This window comes from Olea europaea, chromosome 13 (genome assembly GCF_002742605.1).
Source record: "Olea europaea var. sylvestris chromosome 13, O_europaea_v1, whole genome shotgun sequence".
Lineage (NCBI taxonomy): Eukaryota > Viridiplantae > Streptophyta > Magnoliopsida > Lamiales > Oleaceae > Olea > Olea europaea.
Genome location: NC_036249.1, coordinates 26,684,595 through 26,707,675, shown reverse-complemented (window position 1 = coordinate 26,707,675; position 23,081 = coordinate 26,684,595). Strand labels below are relative to the sequence as shown.

At 35.1% G+C, this 23,081-nt stretch overlaps 2 protein-coding genes across 2 annotated transcripts; both read left to right on the top strand.

Moving 5' to 3' along the window:
* Positions 1–6,223: 6,223 nt before the first annotated feature.
* On the top strand, positions 6,224–21,099 carry LOC111408065 (receptor-like cytosolic serine/threonine-protein kinase RBK2). The gene is made up of 9 exons (XM_023037831.1): positions 6,224–6,448; positions 11,465–11,577; positions 11,668–12,033; positions 12,194–12,445; positions 12,544–12,698; positions 12,977–13,056; positions 13,162–13,297; positions 13,582–13,731; positions 20,838–21,099. Exons 1-9 carry the CDS (start codon positions 6,405–6,407, stop codon positions 20,988–20,990), a joined length of 1,449 nt encoding a protein of 482 aa, XP_022893599.1. The 5' UTR covers positions 6,224–6,404; the 3' UTR covers positions 20,991–21,099.
* Positions 6,701–9,670, top strand: LOC111407100 (receptor-like cytosolic serine/threonine-protein kinase RBK2). The gene is made up of 8 exons (XM_023036406.1): positions 6,701–6,729; positions 7,641–7,658; positions 7,776–7,912; positions 8,073–8,324; positions 8,423–8,577; positions 8,856–8,935; positions 9,041–9,176; positions 9,461–9,670. The coding sequence occupies exons 1-8, from the start codon at positions 6,701–6,703 to the stop codon at positions 9,668–9,670; spliced, it is 1,017 nt and encodes a 338-aa protein (XP_022892174.1).
* Positions 21,100–23,081: the final 1,982 nt, after the last annotated feature.

The following is a 23,081-nucleotide window of genomic DNA, read 5'->3' as shown; positions in this document are numbered from 1 at the left end:
AATCCGCTGCCATATTCGCTTCTCTAAAGACATGGGACACTCGCGCATCCAACTTACCAATCAAACCCATGACATCCTCCCAAACATCATGCAAACTCCACATAGAGCATCTGCCCTTCATTACCCATTGCACCACCATAAGTGAGTCAAATTCCACCATAACCCCGTAAAAACCCAAATCATGACATAAATCTAGACCATCTCTAAGAGCAAAAACCTCAGCACTTACATTCGAGGACATGCCATAGTGGTGTGAAAAACCAGCAACAAATTTTCCTTGGGAGTCACAGATTAGTCCCCCACCCCAACTTTTCCTGGGTTTCCTCTAGCAGCTCCATCAACATTTAATTTGAAACTGTAATGTGGAGGTTTTTTCCAAGAAGTAGGAATTGCTTGAATAGATTTCGTGGGCGCAACAGGACAATGAAGTGCAATCAAGCAGCGTTCATCACCATAGGATAACCTTTGAACCTTCGAAATAAGGCCTGCAGTATCCGTCAGAACATTTTTAACCATCCAAATCACTCTTTGCCATTGGGTAGGGATTCCTTCCATTCTAGCGCTACATCGCATTTTCCATAGAGTCCAAGAGATTATGATAGGAGTGATACCCCGTAATATCCCAAGTTGTGTCGAACTTGAGGAATGAGACCACCAAACTTGCATCATGCCCTTCTAAGAGATCACATGTGGTAAACATAAGTTAAGATGAGAGGCAAAATATTTCCATATTCTCAAAGCAATGTCTCATGTACATAGGATATGATCAACGGATTCCACAACAGACACCTTACAACAATCACATTTCGATGCCAAATGAATCCCTAAAGATTGGATAATTTCATCAGTAGGTAAACATCCTTTTCTAGCCCTCCAGCATAAAAAAGACATTTTTTTGGGAACCATACAATGCCACAGCCATTTTTTCCATGGGCAGAAATTCCCCTTCTGCCTAATAAGTTCCCAGGCTGACTTTGTAGAGAATTTCCCATCCGTACTTGGTTGCCACACATAATAATCTTTCCCCTCACGCAATTGAATCCCAGACATCACAATTTCATTAGCCACCTTCTCCCCAACCAATTCACATAGGCGAGGATAATCCCAACCTGAGGTATGCAACACATCCTTAACTTTTAGACTTGGTTCCATCACCCTCAATCCCAAATCAGCAATAGGTTGCTCTCCAACCCAGTGATCAAACCAAAAACTAGCATCACCATCTCGAATGCGCCGCAAGGAGTTCTGTAAAACAATAGGGAGCACTACAATAACCCCTCTCCAAAATCGGGATTGAGTGGGGGAGCTCTTCAACATGCCGATAGGTTTCGATCTCACATATTTGGCTTGAAAGAAATCAGACCAAAAAGAACCTCCCACTACTAATTTCCAAGCAAATTTCATGAACAAGGAAGTTTGAATTTCTTTTAGATCTCGAATACCTAATCCCCTTTCCTCCATTGGTAAACAAATATTTTTCCATGATACCCATTTCCACCTCTTACTACCATTTGATGATCCCTAAAGGAAAGAGGATAATATGCCATTCAGGACATGAAGAATCCCCTTTGGAAGATTAAGCACAGATAAGATATGAATCGGCATGCTACAAAGAACATGTTTAATTAAAGTGATTTTACCACCAAAGGAGTGAAGTCGCCCTTTCCATCCTGTCAGCTTCTTTTGAATTTTCGCAACCAACGAATCAAACAAATGAACAGTCAGTCGTCCTGTATAAAGTGGAACCCCCAGATATGTACATGGCAAACCACCTTCTCGGAACCCCGTAAGATCCAATAAACTCATTCTTCTAGAGTTTATAATATGCTTCAAAAAATTCAAAATTGATTTCTCCTTACTCACTAACTGCCCTGATAAAGACTCGTATAGCCTTATAGTCCCCATTACTTTACTTATCGATTTTTTACCACCATTGAAGAATAGCAAAAAATCATCAGCATATACTAAATGGTGAACCACCGTGCCTTTTGTATGAAAAGGTATCACTAATCCATTACCAACATCTCGATTAATCAACCTTGAGAGCATTTTCTGTGTCAAAATAAAGAGATAAGGTGATAATGGGTCACCTTGTCTCAACCCAGGAGATGGTTTGAAAAAACCCTTAGTCGTTCCATTAAGCATGATGGAAAAAAATGGCAACGAAACACAGTTGAAGATGAGGTTCCTCCATTCCTCCGAAAAACCCAGTTTCTTTAAAGCAAGCAATAAGAAACTCCAATTGACCCTGTCATACGCTTTTGCCATATCAAGTTTCATCAATATATTACGACCTCTCACCTTTTTGTGTAAATCATGCGCCATCTCTTGTGCTATAGAGATATTATCAAAGCTGCTTCTCCCACGAACAAAAGCCACTTGTTCACGTGCAATGATCCCCTCAAGTAGGGGTGCTAATCTAGCGACCATAATCTTTGACAACAACTTATAAATCACAGAGCACAAACTGATGGGCCTAAACTGAGCGAAACTGCTAGGGGCTTCCACCTTAGGAATGAGGACAATGTTAGTAGCACCCAGAGCCGTAGTCAATGGCCTACCCCCAAAAAAAAATCTTTCGCCACTTCCAATAGATCCTCTTTGACGATGTCCCAAGCATGAACAAAAAAACTAGCACTAAACCCATCAGGTCCCGGGCTACTATCACTAGGAATGGACCATAAAGCCTATTTAACCTCTTCCACCCTGGCATTTTGCACAAAGAGATATTATCTGCTGCTGTAATGACTGGCTGTAAAAAGTTCCATTTCTGAATCTACCACATTCATAGGGGAGACGGATAGCAATGATTGAAAAAATTGAATTGCTCCTTCATGCACTTCATCTGCAAATTGTAGTGCCAACCCATCCTCCAACACCATATGGTTAATCCTCAAACTTTTTATTTTATTTCTAACACTAGCGTGGAAAAACTTAGTGTTAGAATCTCCCTCCATCAGCCAATTTAAAACGAGATTTTTGTTTCCAAAAAATCTCCTCCCGTTGAAGCCATGCTGAATTTTCTGTCTACATTGAAATAGTTCCCTTTCGGTCTCTTGTGAATGGTGTTCAATAAGAGCATGTTCAAGATGGGTCAACTTATCCTCCATATAACCCAATTCCTATTGAACTTTTCCAAACACCTCCGCATTCCATTGACGTAAGTAAATTTTTAATTCCCGCAACTTCCTAGAAATCTTGACCATAGGAGAGCCATCAACTTTCATTTTCCACACCTGTTTGACCAATGGCAAAAAGCCTTCATGCGTGCACCACATCCTAAGGAAGCGAAAAGGTTTAGGCCCATGTAACTCTTCTCCTCCCATGCAACGCAGAACTATGAGACAATGATCAGATGAGGTTCTATCCAAATAAGATAAGGAAACCTCTTGGAACTGATTCTTGAACAATTGGTTAACTAGAATCCTGTCCAGTCTCGCCCATATACGATGAAGTCCCTGTATACCATTACACCACGACAACTTAGGACCATCAAAGGGAATATCCATCAAACCCACATCATGAATAGCCTTATTAAATTCCAACTTTCCACTTGTAGAGGGCAACAAACCCCCCACCCGTTCCTCGCCAGACCGCACAATATTAAAATCACCTCCAACGAACAAAGCATCCCCACTACAATCTAGATCACGTAGCTGGTCCCAAAGCTCTCTCCTATGAACTTGGAGAACATTAGCATATACAAAGGAGCCAAGAACACGAACTCCATCTCTAGAAAACCATCCAAAAAGAATTTGAGATGACACCTGAATCTGATTAAATTCTATATCGGAAGACCTAAAAAGCCATATTTTACCGCCATAATCCATATTAGTACAAAAGTTTTCAAACCTTAATTTCCTTGCCCAACGACCAATTTTTTCCAAAGATACAAAAGGTTCCAGAATTCCCCAGATGGAAGGTTTATATTGTTTATTTAACTGCATTAAACGACTATTTGATGATACAACCCCTCTAGCATTCCACATAATGACATTCATCATATTAATAAAAAAATTTCGATCTTGTGGTTATTCCCAAAACCACCTTCTTCCTATTACCTCCCCGCCTCTGTTTCGTTGAAGCTAATGTTTCTGGTTCTGTCTCATATGTAACAATAGCAAGCTCTTCTAATTCATTATCTAGATCAACATCAGACATAGTCAGGTCCGGCTGTTGCTCAGCCCCCTCAAGTGTTCGTTTTATATCCTGATTCCTCCTCATATATCTGTTGAGGGTGAGTGCTGTTTTCAAAACGAGATAAGGTTGTAACTGTCAGTTCCTCTCCTATCCTAACCATCATCTCTGGTCCAGTGTCATTAGTAGCCCCTTGAGCATTATTTTGATCATACAGCTCCATATTATCTTCTCGAATCACTCTGTCAGCTATGTTGTCCAACACATCCATCACAAGAGCATCTTGTATTGCCCTTACATCACCCTTCGCAATTGCCTGATCCAGCAGTAATTCATTTGACACCCCTAGTTCATCCCCTAACACACCCGGTATTGTAACTTTCACATTTATATTTACTTCTTCAGCACGTCTATCAGATTGTGTGTCATCTGCCCTGCCTTTATCTTCTACCACAAATCTCCCTTTTTGTGCCCCATTAGCCATATTTCCCACCTCCTTGTTCAGTAACAGAGCACCAGTCTCAGCCGCAGCCTGAGAATGGTCCATGTCTTCATCCTCAACAACCTGTTTATCCTTTCTAATGTCACAATTTTCAGCCAAACTTTGATTCACAATGCCTGCAGAATTTGCATATAAGATAGATGTCGAAGGGATCAGTCTATTCCTCTTCAATAGATTCAATTTTTCCCCTATGTTTCATGGTGCATTTACCTCATCTCTATTTTGTTCCCTTAAAGTATCCCGAACAGCTTCCTTTTTCCTCCACAATTTACCTCTGGGCATTTGTTTCTTTAAATCCTGATTTTTATCGTCCTCTTTAGCTTTCAATTTTCTGCAGTTAATTGCCGAGTGTCCTTGCACTTTACAATGACCACAGTAGGCGGGGAGCTTCTCATAAATGACCCTCTAACATCTGCTAGATTCATGAAATGGAGGGCCTAGCCAAAATGATTCCAATGGGTGTTTAGAGATATCCATCTCTACACAAATCCGAGCACCATCCTGCGAGATGCACAGGCTATAAAATTATCCCTCTTTAGGAATCTGCCAAAGGTTCCTCTAATAATACGAAGAATTGATTCGTGATAATAGTGAGGCGGCAACCCAGGAAAAAACAGCCAAACTATAACCAAGGTCGACTCTTGATCCTGATCAAAATCTTGAGACCAGATAGACAGACGGTAGGGTGTGCCCTCGATTTCCAGAGATTCCCGGGCACAAACAATTCCAAAATCTTCCATCGAAATAAGATGTATAAAGACATTTCTTGGGCGTTGCATGGCACTCACAGCAAATGATCCCTTTAGGCCCCAGCGAGTTTTAATAAAATCCCTGATTTGATCCAAAGATGATCGACGTTTCAGAAATCTTAAAACCACAGAGAATCGGAAAGGGGAGGCTGCTCTCTCCAGTTCCGTTTTGGAAAAATGGAACCAGGTTTCTTCATCTTTCTCTTCGGGGCTTCTCATCTCTACTCTACCTCCGGGATGGTTTGGAGCCGACATTGGACGATGGAGGCATAGGTAACAGAATCCCCAACCACGTTAGAACGCGGCTTAGGGGGTGGCTCCGTCGCCATGCACAATAGGACGTAGAAAATTAGGGTTTCAAACACTAACGGGGATGTTCTCAACTAAGATTTTGATGAAATTAGGGTTTGGTGCTCATGTAATTATCTGCCGTCACGGAGAAACAAAAAAGTTGTTGTCAGAAAAGCTGCGGACGGCTATCGAATGGAAAGAAAGAAAAAAGTAGATTTATATTTATGATGGGACAATAAAATTTTATTAGTAAAATATATGTTAAAAACCTATTTATTTAATTTCATTTATGGTTATTTAAATAAATAAGAAAAATACATATTATAGTGGTAAAACCGGATCAAAAGGCATTTTGCCACCATTCTCACAAATAAAAGGTGATAGCTGACTGGCCCAGAGTACAAGTAGGATGTTTTCTTTATTTTTCTGTATATTCCCTCCAAGTAGCGATTTCAACGGAAACTTGTAGAGGTTGAGACTTTTTTTTCCTTCTTCCCTTTGTCTGTGTGTAATTGCATTTGCCTTGGAGAACATCAAATCTATAAATTATTTTACCCGTATCGCAAGTTGTTCTATCTATATTTAATTTATTATTATTACACAGAAAAAGGGATTTATATGAAGCAATGGGGGCAGGGTATTACCGTTTAGCACATTTCTTGGGTGAGAAGAGCATATAATAAATATACATACATATTTGCTGGGATTCTCTTTAGTTATTTTACATGGCTGCTCCGGTTCTACAACACCATCATCCTTCTCGTCCTCTGTAAGTTTGGAAGCTATTGCATTTGATTCAAATTCATTATTCGTCCTTGTAAAATAAGTGATTTTGTATGTTGTCGTTTATCCCTTTCTTGAGATTCATGTCGAGGTTCTAAATATTTTATATTTTAAAATCATTTGAGTAGTTTGATGTTCAAAGTTTAGAAAGATAAAATTGGAATGACAAGGAACAAAATCCTTTGGGGTGGAAGCCGGATGGACACTGGATGTGTGTAAGTGTTGGAAGCTAATGATTATGGTTTCAGTTTCGGCTTCGAGAGTACAGTAAGTGACAGCATACTTCAACGCGACCGACTTTGGCTGTGCGTTTTGGTCGTGCGGTCATTCACCCAAATGGACCTGCTTGTGAAATTTGTTATGTATAAGGCCAGGGTGATTTCTTTAAGGAGTGTCTCTGAGAAGTTTGTTCTCGGTAATTTGATGGATAAATCTCCTTCTTGGAGAATTTACGTGACTTAATGTAAAGATCCGGTCAAGGAAAAAAAGGATGTTTCGAGGTTATATCGCTGATTTTCTTCTAAATGTTTTGCTTATCGAGAAACCATAAACATTGCATTGATCAAGTGCATTGTTGAACTTTGCATTCCTTGACTTATTCTGGTTCTCTGGCTTTTCATTGACTTATATATTCCTTGGAATTACTGAGAATACTCTTGCAGAATTTAGCAAGTAATGGTAGATCTTCCTACAACTCTTTTCAAGGTCTACCATAACTTTTAATTCAGCCGTGGCTTTTGGGTTTTTTTGATATAATCAAAGAGGTTAGCTGCTTTTGTTGATGCTTTCCATTATAGGATCTATCTCTGGAATCCATTACCCAACATTGCGTCTAATCGTCACATGTAGCTTCACATGCATTATTACCAAGTGAATTTTTATTCTTAAGCTTTCAAATCAATGCATAGTTGACTTCATCTATTTAACTTGGAACAGGAGAACATCCAAATAATTTTTACTTAAATTAATATCATCTAACGGATCTTATGATTTTCACGTTATTGCATTTATAACTCATTACTTCTCTGATTCTTCTTTCTTTTGTGTAAATTAACCAGTGTCCGTATCTCACATCTAAATGCTAAAATTTTTGTTCACCTTTGTTGGAATCAAAAAACGTTTATCAATGTTGCAAATTCTAGATTGTGTTAGCCCCTTCCCTTACATTATTTGTGTAGATTGGTTTTATTGGTGAGGTTTCTAGCTGTAAATCACTTCATTTGAAATCTTTCTGAAAGTTCTCAGAATTTTTGAATGCTAAGTAGAAACAGGCTAATACACAACTTTAAATGTGTTTTATATTGGTTTTATAGTTTCGTGCCAATATTGTCAAGAAGAAAGAGTAGAAGTACAAGAGAAAATGTAGAGAATGATGCATGCCCTGTCAATTCTGCCTGGAAGAACTTTACACTGAACGACCTGCAGACTGCAACCAACAATTTTAGCCTAGGTATGCAATTGAATTCAGATTGCTTATGCAAGCGCCTGCATCCCCTGCACCATTCGTTCTCAAAAGTCATGATTCTCTGCATCTAATGTATTATTGCTTATAAGTTATAAGAATGACTGTAGACAATTATTTAGGTGATCTCTTCATGTTTTTGGACTAGAAAATCTGATCGGAAAGGGTGGTTATGCTGAAGTTTATAAGGGCTGTTTACCAGACGGACAGCTTGTGGCCATTAAGCAGCTCAATAAAGGAACATCAGATGAACAGACGATAAACTTTTTGTCTGAGATTGGCATAATTGCACATGTAAATCATCCTAATACAGCTAAGTTGATTGGCTATGGAGTTGAAGGAGGAACATATCTTGTTCTTAAGTTATCGTCATTGGGGAGTTTAGGATCACTTCTTCGTGGTATGTTCAGCCAGAAATTCCACTTCTAATTCATTTTATCTTGGGAACTGATTCTTCTTAAGGATATGACTTCCAACCAATTTTTCTACTTCTTTTAGGTTCTAAGGAAAAGCTAGATTGGAGGGCAAGGTATAAGATTATTCTTGGGACAGCTGATGGCCTGATATATCTTCACGAGCATTGCCAAAGGCGAATCATTCACAGGGATATCAAAGCTGATAATATCTTACTTACAGAAGATTTTGAGCCTCAGGTAAATTTATCTTAGATAAGTTTCATTATGTGGTTTATGACTAAGATGTAATTTTTCTGCTAAATTTTCGAATAAAGGCTAAAAATAAGACCAGCATCTATACATCTACTTGTATACATCAATGAACAAGGCCTCGTTCATGTAGAAGGCTAAATAAATTGTGCTTAGTATGAAGAAATGGCTTATGAAAGATTAGTTTATGTAAAAGCTTTCTGTACAATGGCCTAGAATTTTGTTACTTGTGTAATCTTATTTTGGTAAGTATTCCTTCAATCCAGATTTGTGATTTTGGCCTTGCAAAATGGCTCCCCAAACAGTGGTCCCATCACCATATCTCAAAGTTTGAAGGCACATTTGGGTCTGTAATCCCTTCAATCTAATTTGAAATCTTCTGGGGCCTTTTTTTACACAATATATTCAGCTAACTAAATGAGCAGTTGTTCATTTTACCCTGCTTTGACAGCTATTTTGCTCCGGAGTACTTCATGCATGGGATTGTGGATGAGAAAACAGACGTGTTCTCTTTTGGTGTTCTACTTTTGGAGCTAATTACTGGACGCCAGGCGCTGGATGATTCGCGGAGAAGCCTTGTGCTTTGGGTATCTATATTTCGCATCTATTCGGGCTCCATTTTAATTTTAATGCATTTTTCTCTTTCTTCTTTTTAACCACACATTCTTCAATAAAATAGTATTACACGTGAACCCAAAACTTTTCCTTCCTTTTTAATCACATATTCTCCAAAAAAATCACTATTTCAAAATACATTTTTCCATAAAACCTCATTAAAATGGAGCCCAAACAAAGATAATTCGTTCATTACATTTGACAAGGCCTCAAGTCAACACCATTCAGCTACCCTTATGTATGTATCAAATTGTAGGCAAAGCCGTTCCTTGATAAAAATGAAGTTAAGGAGCTAGTGGATCCTACTCTTGGAGATAATTATGATCAACAAGAGATGGCTTGTGTACTCTTCACAGCCACCATTTGTGTTGAACAGAATCCCATTCGTCGACCTCACATGAGCCAGGCAAGTAATTACCTTGGAGAAATACATATTTTATTTTCCATAATTTGTGTCAATTATTAGAGTAAAGTAGCTCAATCATGAATCTATTCCTCTTATTTCTAAGCCTGCCAGCTACAACAATTAGGCATAGGGGTACTTTGTTACTGAGCAAAGTTGAGATAACAAAAGTTATCGAATTATGATTTTGATGCATACAAACTATTTGTTGATTCTCCTTTACTTGCTAGTTGCCCATTTGATTAACTAAAACAATGCGTCGAAAGGCTCTTGTTATTTGATTAACAAGTTTGTGCAAATAACCATTTCTATTAATTCTTTAATCATAATTTTCCTTATTTCTTCTTTTTACTTTTTCTTATGGATTGCTGCTTCTCCTCTATATACTCTTTTTTTCTCCATGCAGATGTTTTACTTGTTATGAATTTTATCTGTTCTAAGCAAAACCTTTTTTAGAACATGTTTTTGTGCTTTGGTTGTTGAAAATGACAACTGCTACACACCTATCGACTATCGTCATGTTTGCTTATGGCGTGCCTCTTGTTTTCATCTTTTTAGTCAGTATTGTATTTCTCCTTGCCACTATGTTAGCAAAATTGCATTTAGCTAAGAACAACTTCTCTTTTTGAAGTCAACTTCAAGCCTATGAATAATCGATGGAACACATCAAGGATTGGATTGAAAATATGTAAGTAGTTGTCCATAGAAGTATGACAGAGAACTTACAAGTGAAAAGAGTGGATACATGATAGAACCCTGGGATAATTTCACTTCACCAAGCACACTTTCGAGTAATTAATGGACTGGAAACAGAACTCAACGAAATTATAATCTTCCACTACTGAACTGAGATTACCAAAGGAGATAAATCTGCTATAAGAAGAGCAGATACAAAACAGTGAAAAGGAAAAGTAACAAAGGATAAATGGACATTCGAAAGGTCCACTACTCTCCCAAGTGACTACCAAATTCTGCCTCCTTTTCCAGTTTCCTCTACTATTTATAGATCTCCTCTAACTAACTAAGTCCCATCATTCCCTCACTAATAGATTCTGTTACTTCCCAGCCAGCTATTCCCTCCTCTTCTGGGTCCTCCTAGAATTCGTAAATTTTAGAGGAAGCCTATCAATACATTAGTAAGATCTAGGGCTGGGCTTGTGGTGAGGCCCGCGAGGCGACCTCCTTAGGCATAAAACTTTTGTCTACCATAACTTTTAATTCAGCCGTGGCTTTTGGGTTTTTTTGATATAATCAAAGAGGTTAGCTGCTTTTGTTGATGCTTTCCATTATAGGATCTATCTCTGGAATCCATTACCCAACATTGCGTCTAATCGTCACATGTAGCTTCACATGCATTATTACCAAGTGAATTTTTATTCTTAAGCTTTCAAATCAATGCATAGTTGACTTCATCTATTTAACTTGGAACAGGAGAACATCCAAATAATTTTTACTTAAATTAATATCATCTAACGGATCTTATGATTTTCACGTTATTGCATTTATAACTCATTACTTCTCTGATTCTTCTTTCTTTTGTGTAAATTAACCAGTGTCCGTATCTCACATCTAAATGCTAAAATTTTTGTTCACCTTTGTTGGAATCAAAAAACGTTTATCAATGTTGCAAATTCTAGATTGTGTTAGCCCCTTCCCTTACATTATTTGTGTAGATTGGTTTTATTGGTGAGGTTTCTAGCTGTAAATCACTTCATTTGAAATCTTTCTGAAAGTTCTCAGAATTTTTGAATGCTAAGTAGAAACAGGCTAATACACAACTTTAAATGTGTTTTATATTGGTTTTATAGTTCTATCTCGAGCTTCTATTTTTTACTGAAACTGAAGATTACGGTGCAGGAAAACTTGTAATGATGCCAATACTGTAACAGTGAAAACCTTAAATAGCAACGCTGTTTTAGCAACATACAAAAAGTTCACTTGTTCATTACCTTCCTCTGCATCTGCTCAGGGTAATGTGACAGCATAAATATGTGTCTCGACTTATCGTGTTCAAGTTAATGACTTAAATGTTCACCATTTTGAATGCTTTTTTGCTGTAGACCTGAGATGTTTTGAGGTGGAGAAGGAAAGACTAGATCATTCGTCTCCCAGAGGAGTCCTCGAGGCATGCACAAGAGGCTTAGAAAATGAAGCAGACCTGGAAAATGAACCAGGTAAAATGTCAGGTTGTAAACCCTTCCAGTCAATTTCACAAGGGCATTCTCGCTGGCATAGATTCTTTAAAGCGTGGAAAAGAGGTTCCACAAAGCGATTGCCCTCTTTCCCTCCACTCGTGCCAATATTATCAAGAAGAAAGAGTAGAAGTACAAGAGAAAATGTAGAGAATGATGCATGCCCTGTCAATTCTGCCTGGAAGAACTTTACACTGAACGACCTGCAGACTGCAACCAACAATTTTAGCCGAGGTATGCAATTGAATTCAGATTGCTTATGCAAGCGCCTGCATCCCCTGCACCATTCGTTCTCGAAAGTCATGATTCTCTGCATCTAATGTATTATTGCTTATAAGTTATAAGAATGACTGTAGACAATTATTTAGGTGATCTCTTCATGTTTTTGGACTAGAAAATCTGATCGGAAAGGGTGGTTATGCTGAAGTTTATAAGGGCTGTTTACCAGACGGACAGCTTGTGGCCATTAAGCAGCTCAATAAAGGAACATCAGATGAACAGACAATAAACTTTTTGTCTGAGATTGGCATAATTGCACATGTAAATCATCCTAATACAGCTAAGTTGATTGGCTATGGAGTTGAAGGAGGAACATATCTTGTTCTTAAGTTATCGTCATTGGGGAGTTTAGGATCACTTCTTCGTGGTATGTTCAGCCAGAAATTCCACTTCTAATTCATTTTATCTTGGAAACTGATTCTTCTTAAGGATATGACTTCCAACCAATTTTTCTACTTCTTTTAGGTTCTAAGGAAAAGCTAGATTGGAGGGCAAGGTATAAGATTATTCTTGGGACAGCTGATGGCCTGATATATCTTCACGAGCATTGCCAAAGGCGAATCATTCACAGGGATATCAAAGCTGATAATATCTTACTTACAGAAGATTTTGAGCCTCAGGTAAATTTATCTTAGATAAGTTTCATTATGTGGTTTATGACTAAGATGTAATTTTTCTGCTAAATTTTCGAATAAAGGCTAAAAATAAGACCAGCATCTATACATCTACTTGTATACATCAATGAACAAGGCCTCGTTCATGTAGAAGGCTAAATAAATTGTGCTTAGTATGAAGAAATGGCTTAAGAAAGATTAGTTTATGTAAAAGCTTTCTGTACAATGGCCTAGAATTTTGTTACTTGTGTAATCTTATTTTGGTAAGTATTCCTTCAATCCAGATTTGTGATTTTGGCCTTGCAAAATGGCTGCCCAAACAGTGGTCCCATCACCATATCTCAAAGTTTGAAGGCACATTTGGGTCTGTAATCCCTTCAATCTAATTTGAAATCTTCTGGGGCCTTTTTTTACACAATATATTCAGCTAACTAAATGAGCAGTTGTTCATTTTACCCTGCTTTGACAGCTATTTTGCTCCGGAGTACTTCATGCATGGGATTGTGGATGAGAAAACAGACGTGTTCTCTTTTGGTGTTCTACTTTTGGAGCTAATTACTGGACGCCAGGCGCTGGATGATTCGCGGAGAAGCCTTGTGCTTTGGGTATCTATATTTCGCATCTATTCGGGCTCCATTTTAATTTTAATGCATTTTTCTCTTTCTTCTTTTTAACCACACATTCTTCAATAAAATAGTATTACACGTGAACCCAAAACTTTTCCTTCCTTTTTAATCACATATTCTCCAAAAAAATCACTATTTCAAAATACATTTTTCCATAAAACCTCATTAAAATGGAGCCCAAACAAAGATAATTCGTTCATTACATTTGACAAGGCCTCAAGTCAACACCATTCAGCTACCCTTATGTATGTATCAAATTGTAGGCAAAGCCGTTCCTTGATAAAAATGAAGTTAAGGAGCTAGTGGATCCTACTCTTGGAGATAATTATGATCAACAAGAGATGGCTTGTGTACTCTTCACAGCCACCATTTGTGTTGAACAGAATCCCATTCGTCGACCTCACATGAGCCAGGCAAGTAATTACCTTGGAGAAATACATATTTTATTTTCCATAATTTGTGTCAATTATTAGAGTAAAGTAGCTCAATCATGAATCTATTCCTCTTATTTCTAAGCCTGCCAGCTACAACAATTAGGCATAGGGGTACTTTGTTACTGAGCAAAGTTGAGATAACAAAAGTTATCGAATTATGATTTTGATGCATACAAACTATTTGTTGATTCTCCTTTACTTGCTAGTTGCCCATTTGATTAACTAAAACAATGCGTCGAAAGGCTCTTGTTATTTGATTAACAAGTTTGTGCAAATAACCATTTCTATTAATTCTTTAATCATAATTTTCCTTATTTCTTCTTTTTACTTTTTCTTATGGATTGCTGCTTCTCCTCTATATACTCTTTTTTTCTCCATGCAGATGTTTTACTTGTTATGAATTTTATCTGTTCTAAGCAAAACCTTTTTTAGAACATGTTTTTGTGCTTTGGTTGTTGAAAATGACAACTGCTACACACCTATCGACTATCGTCATGTTTGCTTATGGCGTGCCTCTTGTTTTCATCTTTTTAGTCAGTATTGTATTTCTCCTTGCCACTATGTTAGCAAAATTGCATTTAGCTAAGAACAACTTCTCTTTTTGAAGTCAACTTCAAGCCTATGAATAATCGATGGAATACATCAAGGATTGGATTGAAAATATGTTAGTAGTTGTCCATAGAAGTATGAGAGAGAACTTACAAGTGAAAAGAGTGGATACATGATAGAACCCTGGGATAATTTCACTTCACCAAGCACACTTTCGAGTAATTAATGGACTGGAAACAGAACTCAACGAAATTATAATCTTCCACTACTGAACTGAGATTACCAAAGGAGATAAATCTGCTATAAGAAGAGCAGATACAAAACAGTGAAAAGGAAAAGTAACAAAGGATAAATGGACATTCGAAAGGTCCACTACTCTCCCAAGTGACTACCAAATTCTGCCTCCTTTTCCAGTTTCCTCTACTATTTATAGATCTCCTCTAACTAACTAAGTCCCATCATTCCCTCACTAATAGATTCTGTTACTTCCCAGCCAGCTATTCCCTCCTCTTCTGGGTCCTCCTAGAATTCGTAAATTTTGGAGGAAGCCTATCAATACATTAGTAAGATCTAGGGCTGGGCTTGTGGTGAGGCCCGCGAGGCGACCTCCTTAGGCATAAAACTTTTGTGAGCTCAAAAATTTTAAAATTTTGTCCCTTTTAAAATGATGGTTTTATTGTTATAATTATACATCCTTACTTTTATTATGTACACACCGAGTCCCTTTTCTCCTTGGTCCACATAGACAACATGATATAGTTTATTTGTAAAGTTTATAGTTTTTATAAAGGATATGGGATCAAATCCCAACGACCATCCGTTCACTTTCCTTCCCATTTATTATTATTATTATTTATTTATTTATTGCCTATTTTGTCCTTTTGAGAAATTTGTTCAATCAGTCCAAAACTTTTACAGTCTCCAACAAATTAATCCCAACCTTAAAAAATGACTTTATTTCTCTAACATTTATTTCCACTAGCATAATTTGTCTTTTTTACATTATTTTGTCAACTTTTTGCCTTGGTTTCCCGATGTTTAGAAAGGTAAAATTGATAGAACGCTATATTCAATACTTAATCTTGTTAGATCTAAATATTTCTATCATTTACAATTTCAAAATGGATAAATATATTACCACCATAAATTTTATTTGTTACCACATTATAAAGACACCACAATAAAAACACATTTTGATAAATACACCGCAAGCAATTTACATATGCAACCTAACCAATTAAAATAAAAAGGAAAAAATCAAAGTACCCAACATTATTACCCTTTTTATTTCACCCCCCATCCCCACCAACTATCTTTTTTCATCCATTAGAAATTTCAACTTAACATTTTTCCTTGGATTTTGCCATGAACTATTTTTGGAAACTTTCTTTTATTGATGAATTTATGCTATGAAAATTCTTGAGATATTTGAAATTCTCATTCTTCTTCCTTTATAGCTTCCGCGACAAACTGGAAGCATATAGCATTTTTAAAAAGAAGGCTTACTCAATACTGATAAAACATTGACCTTTTGAAAATCAGCTAGTGCACGAAATCGTGAACAAGTAATATAATGGTGAATGAAGTGTCTACCCCATGAGAACTATGTATTTGATCGAGTTATAACTATTAATACCTTTAATCGAATAGCAATATAGAGTCGTAGCAAATCAAAGTATAATTTATCAACTAAGATGAAAGTAAGTAAAAGTTTATCAAATTCATGATATGTATTGCCAAGATGAAGAATCCTCATTGCTAATCCATTTTTAGTTCAACAATTTAAATTGACATTTTGAAATCACGCTTGTTGGTGATGTTCCTATTTTAATTAACAGTTTATCTTGATAGCAATTAAATCTAATCCTACATGGGACCTTCCTACATCTCTATAAAAGATACGAACGTGCAAGAAAGCATTAAATGAGCTAGAACATCTATAAAAACTATATGAAGCATAGAGGTATATCTCTATCCTCTATTGAACCTCGCAAAGTTTATTACTACATGCTAATGATCCTACTATCTCTTTCGATGATAATAAAACCTATAAATAATTCAACTAATGCCCAATTAATTGAAAAGCAAACTAAACTTTGATAAACATCCAAACATTCAAATAATAGTCAATCAAATCATTCAACCAAAAATATCATGATAAAGGTTTATCTCATCCTAACGATGCAAAGAGTCTAGCCAACCATACTGAAATTACAAGAACACATTCTAAGGTTAATAAACATCATCTGTAAATTAAATAATTGGCTAGAAGTTTTGAATTCTTAAATGTTTTCGATGAATTCTTGATATCTTTTGAAACTTCCTTCCAATCTTTGTGCAAGTTTCCTGGTATGAAGTGTGCTCAATAGTCGACTTGCAATTCTTTAGTTGAAATCTCTCACAAGTATGAATTTACCCTTTTCTTCAATATAATTCTCCCAAACTTTTGAGTTGTTTGTCGCATAAAAGAGGCTCGTCCATGTGTATGGAACACTCTAGCCTTTATATGGCTTGAATCTAGGTCAAAAATATCGCCCAAAACATTGCCAAGTTGAATTTTAATCGTATAGGAAACTTGAGATTCGTCCGAAATCTTGCACTATGCGGTAGCATAGTACATTGGTATGCTACCACATAGTTCACTTGTTAAACTCCAAATTCCTCCCCGCATATGTGGATGCGACACATGGATTTTTGAACTATGCGATTGCATACTTATAATTTTTTCCATCGGATAGCTTTCAGTACTTTGATTATATCTTTCTCTCTCGATATCCAATTAAGATGATTCAAAGTGCGTTGGAAAGATAACTCAAAGTGCTACAATTCTTTCAAAGCTATCATTTTTCCAATTCGAACGTTTACTATGCCAAAAATGTGTCTCAAATAGAGACTGAAAATATGAAGTATAACTTTTTCGTTTGAAAGTTGATATGTGATAATATTTCAATTATATTTCATCCTTTGGACTTCTTTTCTCAACTGATTGACCCTTAACACTCTCAAATCTTCATTGTAAGGTTTGACACAACTTTTCACTATTTGCACTTTAGTCCTCAAACTTTTATTTTGCTATATTTTAGCCATTTTCTCTTGTAATCTTGTTCCTTATCTTCCAATTGTATCCAATTGAAGTCTTGGCATCATTGATTTTCATTTCATCGCCCATCTCATCTATGAATTATTTACAGCTTGTTCCCCATCTTTTGGATTCCAATCTTTTTCTAGGGTTTCATTTTGTTTCTTTCAATTTCTTGCTCAACCATTGAGTTTTACCTATTTAATACAAAAATAAAACAATTTAGACTATATTTCACTAGATGAGCAGCTAAATATCACTATTTAATGCTCTTAATAAGTGTATAAAATACACTTATCAAACATCACTGTCATTATTTTCAAATTTCATAGTTTTTATGTCCTAATGGTATTTCACCAAGGTTATATTATTAAGTTATAATGAAATCAAGGATATCCAATCAAAGCAAAAATATTTTACCAATACATGCTATTAAATACCTTATTATGAAGCAAAAGAGGTTTTTATTATTAAGTTATTTGGTTCCTGAGTGTTTGTTCTTTAGTTTTGAGAATTAGAGAGGGTCATAGCTTCTTTTGGAAATAAAGAGATGATGAACCATCCCTTTAGTTGTGAAAATATATCTTGGCTATCCTATGAACTTACAAATTTTTCTGGGCAAAAAACTGTATTGGAGGTTCGAAATCTTGGAAAAAGATATTAAACTAAGAGAGGGCAACAATCCTGTAATTAAATAAATTTTCACCTAGAACAGGGATCTCCAAACTTCTCAACTTTGACAGTCTATCAAAAGCTACCAAGAAATTCAACATCTCTCTCCCAATTTTTTTGAGATCGAGAAAAAGAATTTTTTGTTTGATCAAATATGAGTTTTGAATGGATTACTTTATGTTTGTGGTGTAATAGTAAATTATTTTACATAACAAAAATATAATAAAAATCTATTTATATAATTTTACAAAAGATTATTTAAGAATTACTCATGCTCAATCACTTTTTTACGTACAAATCTCATCAAAATATAGTCTTCATATTTCCTATTAAATTATAATTCATTTTTCTATCTCTTCTTATCAACCAAACATTCTTCACTAAAATAATATTACTCATAAATTCAAAATTTTTTCATTCATTTTTAACTACACATTCTACAAAAAATTACTATTCCTCTCATTATAACGTGGAATAATAGGGTTAAACGGGCACATAGCATGTGAGAAGAAAATTGTGTAAATGTTCAAAGGATGGTGGGTTTTTCAAAATTTTTACTGTACTGAAATATAACTGTATTTTTCCTTTATCTATATATTCGGAATTATATTTTAATCTTTATTTTTGCATTCGTGTGCGTATATAACTTCCATTTCCATTTATTTTCACAAATTTTTTTCTATTTTTTTTTATTTTTTGAGTTTGTTTTAATCAAAACTTGATTTTTTTGATTGCATACTACGTTTTGTCGGCCCGACTTCTCGAGTTCATCTCAAATCCCAAAATTCCATTTACGGCCCTGGTAAGATTCATGTGGATTTGATTACTCGGTGAATTATTATTGAAATACATTTCATTGTGTTAAACCATTCGTGGACTAGTTCCAGAGCCGATCCTGTGATTGTCGGGGCCTGAGGTGAATTTCATAAATTAGGCCCCCAACGAAATTGACGTAAATGCAAAATTCAACGGTATATCATGCGACTTATTGTTAACTTAAAATTAACATTAAAACAACCACCAAATACATTATAGAAAAGATTTATATTATAATTTAACAAAATCAACCATGTTTCAAACAATTAGTTAAATAACCAATCATATAAGCCGATAGGCCGCAATTATATAAGCCAACAAGGCTTCAAACATTTCCAATATTTTCAATAACAAGTTAAAGCAAGCCATTGCTTACCTGAGAAGTGGAATTTCAACGACAATTGTGAAATTACACCTTTGACAATTCCATCGTCACAGCTCACAAGCCTGAAATAAAAATTTAAATAAAATCAAAGATTTTAATCATAGAGTGAAGGAAATTGTTCCAAGAGTGGAAGTACAAATTAAGAAATCAGCATATTTGACTAAAGATTTATTCACTGCTTTAACTTACACATTATCAAATTTAAGTCATTATGATACTTTAACTTACATATTATCAAATTTAAGTAAAATTAAATTTACGGCATTGTTGCATTGTAAGAAGTTATCTAAATAAATTGATTCAATTCCTTTAATTAATACCGTAATAGATCTACATTTGATTTGACAATCATACATTTATAGAAGAAATTCATAAATGTGTCTTAACATGCTTAATGCCTTAGGTAAATACAAATTTATGAACAAAACGATGGATAAAATATGGTTTGAAGTGAAGTAACAAATCATGGTGTCCAAGTGGTAAATGGTAATCATGCCAAAATACAGACAATTAGATGAATTATATATAATCTTGCCTAATTCGCCAGTTTCTCAGAAGAGAAGACAGTGCACTTTTATTAGTTTATATTTGAGTATTTGACATTTTGACCCTTCATTTTCCTTCCTAGACAGAATCCTGATTTTTGGGTACCATAGGAACCAAATGAAATCACCACTAAAAATCTATAATCTATGAAATTCTACAAATCTAACAATCACATATATATAATAAAGACAACCCTGTTGATAAAATTCATCAAATCAATGGAAAAAGTTTAGAACCGAACCGAAAAATCAAGAATGGAGACAAGAGTCAAGAGAACTAGAGTTACTACTTACTAATACTAGACAAGGAGTTGCTGCCTTGCTGGAGCGGCGGAGCCTGTAGGCAAACGATGGCGTACGGGTGGAGGCGGACTAGCGGTGGCGGAGTGAGTGTGAGTTGAGTGACTAGAGTCGCAGAGACGAGATGAGGCGATGATTACGAACATTGAGCAAGCCTTGGGATTGAATAATTTCAATCCACATTTGGGAATTTTGGGATTGAATTTTGGGCAAATGGATTGAATTGGATATATAAATGGATTGTGGGTTGTTGTTTGAAATTGGGTCTAGGTGGTCCACTTCTCTTCTAGGCTTGTTTTGAAAAAATAAAAAATAAAAAAAAATAAATTTCTGGGCAAAATTAGGCCCCTTACAGTCTTGCGCCTGAGGTGGAGGCCTCATTTGTCTCGTCTCGGAACCGGGCCTAACTAGTTCCATGTGCCAATTATAGGCTTGAAGTTGACTTTAAAAAGAGAAATTGGTCGTAGCTAAAGGCAATTTTGCTAACATTACAGCCAAGAGAAATACAATACTGACTAGAAATATAGGAAAACAGGGATTTGGTTGGCCAACACCTATATTTATTGAAAATAATGCATAATTGTTTGTATATTTTCCTTTGTACAAACTTAGAAATCAACTAAGTCATTTTATCAATTTTAGGAGTCGTTATTATACACCATTTTTACGACTGATTCTGAAAGTGTTCGAATTAGATCCAGAAACAATTCAAATACTTTTAGTTTGTCATTGCTTACAGGTTATTAGACTGCTCAGAGGTGAAGAAAAAAACCTAAATTGTCCAAAGCAAATCCTTCGAAGGACATACTCAGAAGAACTTTTGGATGCAGAGAATTACAACTCGACTAAGTATTTGGTCCATCGTCCCCAACGAATTGCTTTGGTTTCGTGAGAGCAACTATAACTTGAGAGAAAAACAATATTTTGATGAAAAAAATAGAAATAATATGCTGTACATTCACGAAACCATTAAAAATGTTCTTGTATACTCTAATATTGTAGTTGTACTTTGTGTTATATAATAGGGATTTGAATCTTTTGGTTGATTGTAACCTTCCACCTTTCTTTAATTAACATACGTTGTAGTAATATGTACATACATAAGACCACAATAACTACTTTATCCTTACAAGTTGCATGGTTTCATGTGTACACACTTATCTAGACGTTTAAACTTGTGTCATATGAACGAATTGAGGCGATTTCTACTTAATTTAGTTTATGTATTGCTTTTAAAGGTGAAAACCTCGACTTGAAGGTCGAACTAGCGTAAAGAAGTTGAATTGGAACATAATTCGAGTTTTAAGGATGAACTTGACAAGATACTACGAATTGATTGGAAGCTTTAAAAGTACAAATTGGATGAATTAACAAGTTTTGGGAAGACTCTGCTATTGGAGAAGTTAGGGGACGAACTTGAACATTCTTAACACTTTAAAATGATAATTTTTTGTTAAAATAAAATAAAATAAAAGTTGATTCACCAAAGTAGAGGAATTTGGAAGATGAAGGATCAATATGGAAGCAATAGGAAGTGATAGGACCTAATTTGGGTGACTCAAAGTTGAATGGACCAAAAGTGTGTGAAAATCTCGATTTGGAGACCAAATTACAAAACAATCAGGGATTACACTTACATAGAAAAAAGTGGAAGTAGGGTTGTGGTCACAACAATGCTTCTCGCGATCGCAACTAGAGAAAAATTTAAAGGAAACACTTCTTGCTGGACTATTGAACTTGTACAATAGAATACTTATGGTGGTCTTAGGGATATAATATTTAACCCCAGTTTGATTGGGAATAAAATTAGATTTTTCTAAAAATTGATAAAAATATTTGGTTGAAAAATTATGTATCCTATAAAATATATGGTTGAAATTAATTATTAATTTTTACTTATATTAAAATCTAAATTTTAATATCTACCGATCAGGGACTTACTTCTGAGTAAGGACATAATCATCATTTTAAAAACATGACTTGTAATTGTCATTGATTTTTGTTATATACATATTTAGCCCTTGTTTGAGCTCCCATTTTGAAGAAAAATGTACTTTTGAATGGTGATTTTTTTAGAGAATATGTAATTAAAAAGTAAGAAAGGTTTTCAATTTACGTGTGAAATTATTTTATTGAAAATTAGTGTTTAAAAATGAGTTTTTGAAAAAGTGGACTCCAACAATGGCTCAGTCTGTGTTTGGCTCCCCCTTTTCAATTTCATTAGTTCCCAAATTTACTTTTAGTCACCTATTTTATAAGATTAGTAATTTTTATCTATTTTTTAACCACACGTTTTATCAATTTTATGACAATTTATTAAAAAGTTAATTTTTATCTAAACCAAATAGAGGCTTAATCTTACATGTTTAAATAGATAAATTGACAGAACTCACTTTTGAAGGTCTTATACCAATCCCACACTGGCTAAAAGGTTAAAGAGCTTAATTCAAAGTTTTTTTTTTTTTGAATTAAACTGTTTATAAATTTTTATCATGCTTAGCCTTTGTTTGATCCTCATTATTTTTCAAATACGTTTTCTGTCTCTTTTTTTTTCAATCACATATTATTCAATAAAATAATATTATATACAAATTCAAAATTTTCTTTTATTTTTTAACCACATATTTTTCATTAATATATTATTTCAAAATATAGCCCTTGGTTGATCCCCATTTTGGGGGGAAATGTATTTTGAATGGTAGATTAATAGAGAATGTGTGGTTAAAAATTAAAGAAAATTTTTGATTTGGATGTAATATTACTTTATTAAAAAATGTATAGTTGAAAATAAGTTTTAAAAAAATGAATTTTTAAAAGAACGAGAATCAAACGAGGGCTTATTCTTAAAATGAGCTTAAAACAGGTGATCAAAAGGGAGTAAGGACTAGGATTAATAAACAAATTGAGTATAGTGATCCAATTTAAATTCCTATGAAATATAGGGACCGCTACGAAATTAAAAAATATAGACCAATATTAAAAA

Coding starts and splice junctions, on each gene's coding strand:
- LOC111408065 (XM_023037831.1), top strand. CDS start 6,405: ATGGCTGCTCCGGTTCTACAACACCATCATCCTTCTCGTCCTCT. Junction 6,449..11,464: donor CATCATCCTTCTCGTCCTCT/GTAAGTTTGGAA, acceptor ATTACGGTGCAG/GAAAACTTGTAATGATGCCA. Junction 12,034..12,193: donor AACCAACAATTTTAGCCGAG/GTATGCAATTGA, acceptor TTTTTGGACTAG/AAAATCTGATCGGAAAGGGT.
- LOC111407100 (XM_023036406.1), top strand. CDS start 6,701: ATGGTTTCAGTTTCGGCTTCGAGAGTACA. Junction 8,936..9,040: donor AAGTTTGAAGGCACATTTGG/GTCTGTAATCCC, acceptor CTGCTTTGACAG/CTATTTTGCTCCGGAGTACT. Junction 9,177..9,460: donor GGAGAAGCCTTGTGCTTTGG/GTATCTATATTT, acceptor ATCAAATTGTAG/GCAAAGCCGTTCCTTGATAA.